The 8,671-nt window shown below is 37.8% G+C and overlaps 1 protein-coding gene across 1 annotated transcript; it reads right to left on the bottom strand.

Annotated features, from left to right (window-relative positions):
* Window positions 1-554: 554 nt before the first annotated feature.
* On the bottom strand, window positions 555-3,915 carry LOC113306774 (F-box/LRR-repeat protein At2g40920-like). Its single transcript, XM_026555691.1, has 2 exons — window positions 3,783-3,915; window positions 555-3,565 (listed from the first exon to the last, which is right to left on the bottom strand). Exon 2 carries the CDS (start codon window positions 3,549-3,551, stop codon window positions 1,971-1,973), a length of 1,581 nt encoding a protein of 526 aa, XP_026411476.1. The 5' UTR covers window positions 3,552-3,565; window positions 3,783-3,915; the 3' UTR covers window positions 555-1,970.
* Between the last annotated feature and the right edge of the window lie 4,756 nt (window positions 3,916-8,671).

Raw genomic sequence — 8,671 nt, forward strand, 5'->3', positions numbered from 1 at the left:
TAGTTAATGTCACCTGGCTAGGTACTTTGTTTCTGTTGGTCTTTTGTTCTTTGCTTTTCCAAGTAGACTAAAGAGAAAGAAAAATCTGAATGTCACCTATGTTGTCAAAGGACCAAAGCGCTCGATTCACAGGTAAATGGCGCCTTGAAGAATTTGAGGCGCCAAATAATGGCTAAGAAAAATTCCTTTTTAGGTGTTCTATCATGCTAATGTACGAATGTATTCATTTTTATTAGGAAAGAAATCAAAAGATAAATCCAGGCTTAACTTACACAGCTTACCATTTATACGAGGAATGGAAATCAAGGGAGTAACTAAAGAAATTTTGAATTTCTTCACATAAGATTTTAAGCAGTTACTTGGCATTTATGTAAGGAATGGGAATCAAGAGCTGTTCCATTGATGTGTTTATATCTAATATATAGTGAGAGAAAACTGAATTCAAAGAAGAAAAACACACAATGACTAGCTGTTGATGTTTGTATATTGTCCATAACTTTTGACATTATTTGGACCAAACAGAACACACATTCCTGATTTGATTATCTGAGAGATAAATAAAAGTTTCATGTCTTCTAAAGCCACGCTGTCTCCATTTGTGTTGTTAACTGTAACATTCAACTTTAATTCAAACAAAATTTTATAGCTGAACATGATGTTGAGAGAAAGAAGATGATCATAGAATCAGTTCCGGAAACTAAACATTGTTATGTACTAAGAGATTTGAGACAGAAATCACTTCTACCAGCTGCCACAACAACGGCTAGACTAGTGCTTTTTCTTGGATGCAGACAAGCACATCATTTCCTGAAAATCAGCTCATCTGACTTTGAAAATCAGACAAAGTCATCAAAGAATGCTCAGTAACCCCTCCCTCCCTGAAGCGTCAAAACCAAATGAAGAGTAGATTCCTTTTGGATGTTGTAATCATCTTCAAGTTGCTTTCCTGCGAAAATCACTCTCTGCTGATCTGGAGGAATTCCTCCCAAGTTGCTTTCCTGTGAACATCACTCCCTGCTGATCCGGAGGAATTCCTTCCTAGCCTTGACACTGTTGATGGGCGTGATCCCATGGAAACACTGGAATCACGAGGTTTCTTACTCTCTTGTATATCAGAGATTTCTACGACAAACATTCGTCCCTGTTCTCATGAATAATGATCATGCACGAGCTTCATAGGATGGCCCTGTTTGCCATGACCACCTATGACATTCTATACAATTATCGTATTTCGCATGCCAGTTTCTTTTTTTGTGACCACCCTTGCTGCATCCGCATTTACAACTTTTCTCCAAACAACACCTCTGCACCTGAACTTGAGGCAACTTTGTGTACATCTTCTGAACTCTAGCTTGATACTTGCTTAGTAAGGCTTCTTGGTCTGAAAGAACATTATCTAATTCAATGGTGGCTGGTTGAGTAAATCGTCTTCTCCACATCTAACTCGAACAAACAGAGCTCTTCCGCATTTTTAAACTCCACCTTCTTAGAGAATCCACACGCTCTTGAGTGTCGCCTTGACCTTGTGGATTTGCTTCCACAAAAAAACATTAAATACTTGTAACTGTTACATACGAACTTCTTCAGTCTCCACACACTTGAAACACAGAATTTTCACCATCCATTTTCATATCCACACACTTGAAACACAGAATTTTCACCATCCATTTTCATAATCAAGAAACAAAATCCAGACTTCTCGATTTAATCAAAAGGATTATTAGAAACTCAAACACCAATCTCTTCAACAATCAAACCCACCGTAACACCTGACGAGGTTTCAGATCACACAAACACAGAAACAATATAAAGAGAACTTTATTCAATAAATTAACTTCACAATAACTGGCTTTGTGAGTCTTTGTCAGATTCTCAGCTTTGTATTAGATAAAAACCAGAAACTATTACCACTACTGGCGCTTAGACTGATGCAGACCAATCAAACAGAACCAGAAACATGAGTAAAACTACTAGCACAAGTGCCCACCATTAAGATGCACTAATTTTTGACTGTGTTGTGTTGTTGAGGCTGAACAGGAAAAAAGGCTTTCGGTGAAAGTTGCTAGTAGAAACCTAGTGTAATGAAGGGGAATGGAGGAGATTCCATTGATGTCAATCTCATTGAAAGTCTTTTTTTTGAGATCATATGAATACAAACCGACTAGCTTAATATGTTTATGAAAATCTCCATAGTTTTCAAAGACAATCTGGGTAGTCCCAGGAATTCCATGAAAACCGAGAATCCGCGTGTCACAAAGAAAGGGTAATGCAATAGTCTCTTCACTCCAATTTCTTATGTTACCTTTACAATTCTCCATTTTTTTGTCAATGTCATCATTCAATATCCACAATTTCACAGTGCATGGCCTCTTTCTGTATACTAGAACTACACGTCCATCCATTTCCAGAATAGCAATAGGCTGCAAGAAGGTTGGTTCACGAGGCTCGTCAAGAATGAACTTGGGAATTGGAATAACTCTAAACTTCTCACTTCCAACATCAAACGCTATGATGACATCAGGATCGCCATTACTACCATCCTTGGAGTGTTTGTCCTTGGTACAATGAACAGAATCATCCGAGGTGCTCATACGCTTATTTATCCAATATATGGAACCGTTTGCATACACAAAAGATTTTCTATTCAAGAATGGAGGAATCACCACATTAAGCTTCTCTTGGTTGTCCTCATGAGGCACCACATCAATCCTTCTCCACTTGGTGTCACGACCTATGGTCAAGGCCTCCCAACTTATATAATTATGGGATTCAATAACGCGCCCAAGTAAAGTTTGGATTCTTGATAGTGTCCAGAAGCAGAAAAGTTTATGCTCCGTGGCCAAAGGATCAAATCCAAATTGAAAAAATGGTCCTCGAATGTTCTTTATAAAAGTGCCATCTTTTTGAAACAGATCTCTTTCTTCTTTCCATAATGTTGATTGGATCCATGGTGTTACTTCTCGAGTACTGACATTGTACAATCTAACAGCAAATGCGCCCCAATCGACAAAACAAACCAGACCATTTACAGGTCCCAAAACTTGATCATAAACAAACCAGTTATTATCAGTCATCCTAACATTATGAATAATGGCTTCTGGCTCTCTTTCCTCACAACCACTGCCTTCACCCAATAATAACTCTGCAGACAAAATACATTGACGAGGCGTTTTGGTTCGCGTAACCCAATGACCATCATCTGTCTTTCGTTGTTGCTTCAACGGAACAATGACAAGGAGATTCGGACGTGATTTTGCTCCGGTACTGTGTAATTGAATCAAGTAGGTGTCATTCTTAATCAAAGACAACCAACGTTTGCATACTGATTTGAACCTTAATAGTGATTTCACTGGAAGTCTGCTTAAAATCTCAATCAATATACCATCATCACTATTAATAATTTCAGAACTAGCAACAGGACTTGCAATAAACTTAGTAGGATAATTCACATTACCATTACGTGAACGGTAGAGGAGGCCTTTCAATAGTTTTGGTAGGTTTATGTATACATCCCAATTGTTAGTGGGAACCTCCTTTCGCTTCATGGACATTTTCCTTCAGCTCCCTATAAACACACATACCAAAAAAAAAAAAGATTGAATTTTTAACAAGCTCAATCAAGCTAAAATCAAATTAAGGTAATTCAAAATTCATAGTTAAACTTTCGAATAAAACCCAGAAAAAATCGAATATTAATAAATTTTCGTAAGAAGTAAAGGAATTACACCATAGATATCAAAGTTTGGGTTTGAATGGAAAAACTAGAGATTTGCAACACATACCCGTCGACGACGAACAAGAAGATGCAGAGATCCTTAATTTTGCTAGATCGACTAAATATCTGTTGTATACGGGGAAGTTGTAGGCTGAATTACACATGCATCTTTCATATAACTTCTGTGAGGCGTTCAATTGATCAATCAATCAAGTCGGTTCTTATGTCTCCTTCCTTTATAAAAGCCCAAAAAGACTAGTTATACCCCTGACCAGATGTTATTGAGTTGACCCTGAGTTAAATCGGCTAAACAGAAATTTTGAGTTGACCCGGAGTTGAATCGGCTAAACAGAAAACAACACGCTTACCGCAAAAGTAAAACTAGGGATCAAAGGGAGTCTGGTTCAGGAATAAGTCTCCAAGTTATTCTAGTTATCATAGTACAATCAAAGAAGTACATATTATTAAAACCCGGATTCAGTGCGGACCCTGAGGTAAAGTGGGCGATGTTGGACTTCGGGCAATAATTTAACGGGGCATCAGAAAAGATTTTGGGATAAGTTTTTGGATTAATTCTTTCACAAAATATTTCACGGAAACACGGATATTATTTACAACATATTTGGATAATAAAACGAACTTAAATTTGGTAAAATAAATTATTTGTTGTCCTTGTTTCATGGATCTAAAACTCTCGGTATTAATTTACTTTGAGTTAATGCAGCTCATTTTTTTCTCTACAAAATGCAAATTGATCTTTACGAATTTGGCTCCCTTCTACGAGTGTCCTCTAAATCATTTAGTTGTTCTCGACTAATCATTTGTTTTATAATTCAATTTCATATTATTTGTATAATTCTTTTAAATGGTTCTAGCAATATACGAGCATCTTTTCTCGAAAAGTCAGAAGTCAGTATGACTATCAAATTTCAAAACGACTTCTAAAAGTCGAAAAGTTAACTTTTTGTGAAGCAAAATAGTTTTGCTTCTGACTTCTGCTCCTGACTTCGACTTCTAGAGAAACAGAAATCATAAGAAGATTTGTATCAAAACGCGGGGTTTGAAACAGTTCATTTGCTAGGTGCTAGAAGAAGAGGTGAAAAATTACATCATAGTAACGTTTCCAGCAGTTGATAGGGTGTTTGTCCACTCAGCCAATCTGAAATTTAGCTTGTCTATGCAGGGCTTAGAGGCTTGGATTTTACTTTTTTTTGTTGAAGAGAACTGAGCCTAAATATTAATCCTTGATGTCAATTTTTTGCACCTTCATGAAATTACTGACGCTGTTAGCAGTATCTGGGGTTGTATTTTGCTGAAGAAGATCCCTGATTTAAAGCAGTTTATCATTTGGCCTGAACTGTCACTGAAAACCTAAACCATATTCTCACATTCTTCCATGTTAGCTTTGCATGAAATCATACAATCATCACTTAAGAGAAGACGGCTTAGGTTAGAGTAACTTTAAGGCTTGGGGGGAGTGAGCCTAGGACGTTTCGTTATGTATATCCATGGTTTGGGTATGCTTTATTAGTATTAGCTATATATTTTAGAATACAATAAGTATTCATATTCTTTTCTAAGATTATCGTTGACTTATATAGGAATGTCAAGGCGTGGTACTGAGAGACGTAATGTACTGGAAGAGGTACCAGAACTGGTGGTACTACTGATGGGGAGGAACCACAATTTGGAAATCATATTGTGAATGTAAATATGGAGCAGTTGACCCAACTAATTGCTCCAGCAGTCGCTACTTCTATGAATCAAAATGTTGGACAAGTCAACAATCTTCAGAACCAAGGACTGCCTGCTGAAACTGAGGAAGATATGTAGGTATAGAAAAGTTCAGTTTGAGTTCAAAAGGTTGAACCCGAAGGAGTTTTCTGTAAAATATGATGACCCAATGATAGCCCATGAATGGAAAGATGAGATGGTCAAGATTTTTAGGGCCATAGGACCTTCTTGCACTGAATACTTTAAGAAGAGATTAACTACTTTTCATCTCACTGGATATGCTCATACCTGGTGGACTTCAGCTTCACGTGGTTTAGATTATTCCAAAGTGACTTGGACAGACTTTCTTCATATGTTTGATGAGAAATATTTCCCTCAGAGTGTTTGAAATGCTAAGGAGAGATAGTTTCTTTCATTTCAGCGGGATAACTTATCTGTTACAGAGTATGAGATTGAACACTCAAGATTGTCCATGCTTGTACCCCACCTAGCAGATACTGAAGAGAAAATAGACGTCGGTTCGTATATGGTTTGAAAGCCTTGTGTCGGGAGGCATATTTTTGGAAATCCAATGATTGAAACTTATGTTAGGGCTGTTGAATGTGCCAGAGAGCTTGAGCAAGATTTCTTGGCTCATAAGAGGGATGGGGAGTACTTGAAGAAGGACAGTAAGATTGACCGTGCATCAAAGATTTCTTCGGGTCAACATAGAGGTGGTAAAAACAAGCATACGCAGAACGAAACTCAACAAAGTGGTCAGTCGGGGAAGAAAAGAAAGGGGTATTAGAATCAAGGGAACCGTGGTCAGAAAATTAGTGGTAATGAACGGGCAGTAGTGCCAGCTGAGGGCGAGGCTCTTGCTACCAAACCAATTAACTTATATGGGATTTTTGTATAACCGTCGTGAAAGGTGGCATAAGGAATCAGAATGTACCAAAGAGAAAGTTCAGACAACATATAGACGTGAGCAACCAAACACTGGGGTTGCAAACCGTAATGTGCAGCCTCATGGCCAGGGTCAACTCTTTGTTATGCAACCTCCTAAGACAGAGAATGCTACTTTAGGAGGTACTTTCTTTATTTTAGGAGAGCCTATTAGTATTTTATTTGATACTGAAGATACTCATTCTTTCATTTCTGCTAAGTTAGTTCGCATGGTAAATCTTTCTATGAAAGTGTGTGATTTTCCTTTATGTCTTGCTACTTCTATGAGTAGTATGGTAGAGTTGAGTAACAGGGTTGATCCTTGTCCTATTATGATTGAATATGTTGAGCATTTGGAGGATATTTATGTGATAGAGATGGTTCCTTACGATGTAATATTAGGAATTGACTGGTTATCTTCTAATTTTGTACAATTGGATTGTGCTGACAACACAACCAATTTTTCAAATCCGGGTCAATCTAAGGTAGTGGTGTAGACTACATTTCGAAGTCTACTTATAGAAGCTTTCCTTAGCCATATCGAGGGTGAAGTAGTAGATACTGAGTCTCTGCAGGTTGCGAGTATACCTGTGGTGTCTGATTTTGCGGATTTGTTCCAAGAGGTTCCTGGGTTACCTCCAAGTAGGAAAGTAGAGTTCTGCATCAGACTCCAACCAGGTACGACGCCTATTTCCCGTGATCCTTATCGAATGACTTCAAAGGAAATGCAGGAATTAAAGTCTCAGAATGACCAACTTTTAAGTCAAGGATTTATTCGACGTAGTTCTTCACCATGGGGTGCTCCTTTTTTATTTCTAAAAAGCAAAGATGGTTCTTTATCATCGTGAACTAAACAAGGTCACGATAAGAAACAAGTATCGTTACCTAGGACTAATGATCTATTTGACCAGTTAAAAAGAGCTATATGGTTTTCGAAGATCGACTTGCGATCAGGATATCATCAGCTTCTTGTTAGAGAGCAAGATATTTCCAAGACTGCATTTCTGACTCGTTATGGTTCTTATGAGTTTGTGGTGATGCCTTTTGGGCTTTTGCGCGAATACACCACCAGCAAAGTTTATGGACTTGATGAATCGAGTGTTTAGAGATTTTCTTGACCGGTTTGTTATTGTTTTTATTGATGATATTCTTGTGTACTCTAAGACCCAGGAAGAACACGAGGAACACTTAAGTTTACTATTGCAGACTTTGAGAGAGCATCAGTTGTTTGCAAAGTTTTCGAAATGTGAACTTTGGCAATAATCAGTTAAGTTTTTGGGGCATGTGATATCAGAATCCAAAGTTTCTGTAGACCCTTCCAAGATTGAGGTTGATTTGGAAACAACCTACAACGGTTTCGAAAATTCGAAGTTTTCTTGGTTTAGCTGGTTATTACCGTCGTTTTATTAAGGATTTGGATTGGGATGTGTTTTGATGCAGAAAGGTAAGGCTATTTCATATGCTTCTAGGCAATTACATGTCCATGAGAAGAATTATCCAACCCATGACTTGAAATTGGCAGCGGTAGTTTTGCTATGAAGTTGTAGCGTCATTACTTGTATGGCTAGAAATTTGAGCTTATCATCGATCATAAGAGTCTCAAGTATCTCTTTTCCCGGAAGGAGATGAATATGAGACAACGTCGATGGATGGAGCTCATCAAGGATTACACTTTTGGCTTACAATATCACCATGGTAAGGCGAATATTGTAGTTGATGCCTTGAGGCGAAAGCCAAAGGGTTTGTTAACTTCCATGATGGTGGAAGACTAGAAGATGTTAGAGATAGTTGTTGAGTTTGACTTAAACATCAAGAATTTTTCTATATCTTAGACATTTTTAGGTAATATTGTGGTATAATCTGCACTTATTAGTCGTATTATTCAGGATCAATCCAAGGATGATTGGTATATGAAACTACTTGGAGCTGGAGAGTTAAGTGAAGATTTTGATGTAGGGATGGATGGTGGGATTCGACTTCGAGGTCGATTATGCGTACCCGTGGACGCCCAGTTGAGTCGTGAGGTGCTATATGAAGCTCATCGTAGTCGCTACACTATCCATCTTGGAGCTACAAAAATGTATAAGGATTTGCGTAGGAAGTTTTGGTGGAAAAATATGAAGCGCGAGATTGCAAAATACGTTTCTAAATGCCGAACTTGTCAGCAAGTTAAGATTGAACACCAAAATCCAGCTGGAGAATTATAACCATTCCCAATACCATAATGGAAATGGGATATTATATCCATGGGTTCTATATAGTTGGACTACGTAGATCAAAGATAGGACATAACTATAT

Source organism: Papaver somniferum, chromosome 8 (assembly GCF_003573695.1).
Source record: "Papaver somniferum cultivar HN1 chromosome 8, ASM357369v1, whole genome shotgun sequence".
NCBI lineage: Eukaryota > Viridiplantae > Streptophyta > Magnoliopsida > Ranunculales > Papaveraceae > Papaver > Papaver somniferum.

Coding starts and splice junctions, on each gene's coding strand:
- LOC113306774 (XM_026555691.1), bottom strand. CDS start 3,551: ATGTCCATGAAGCGAAAGGAGGTTCCCACTAACAATTGGGATGTATAC.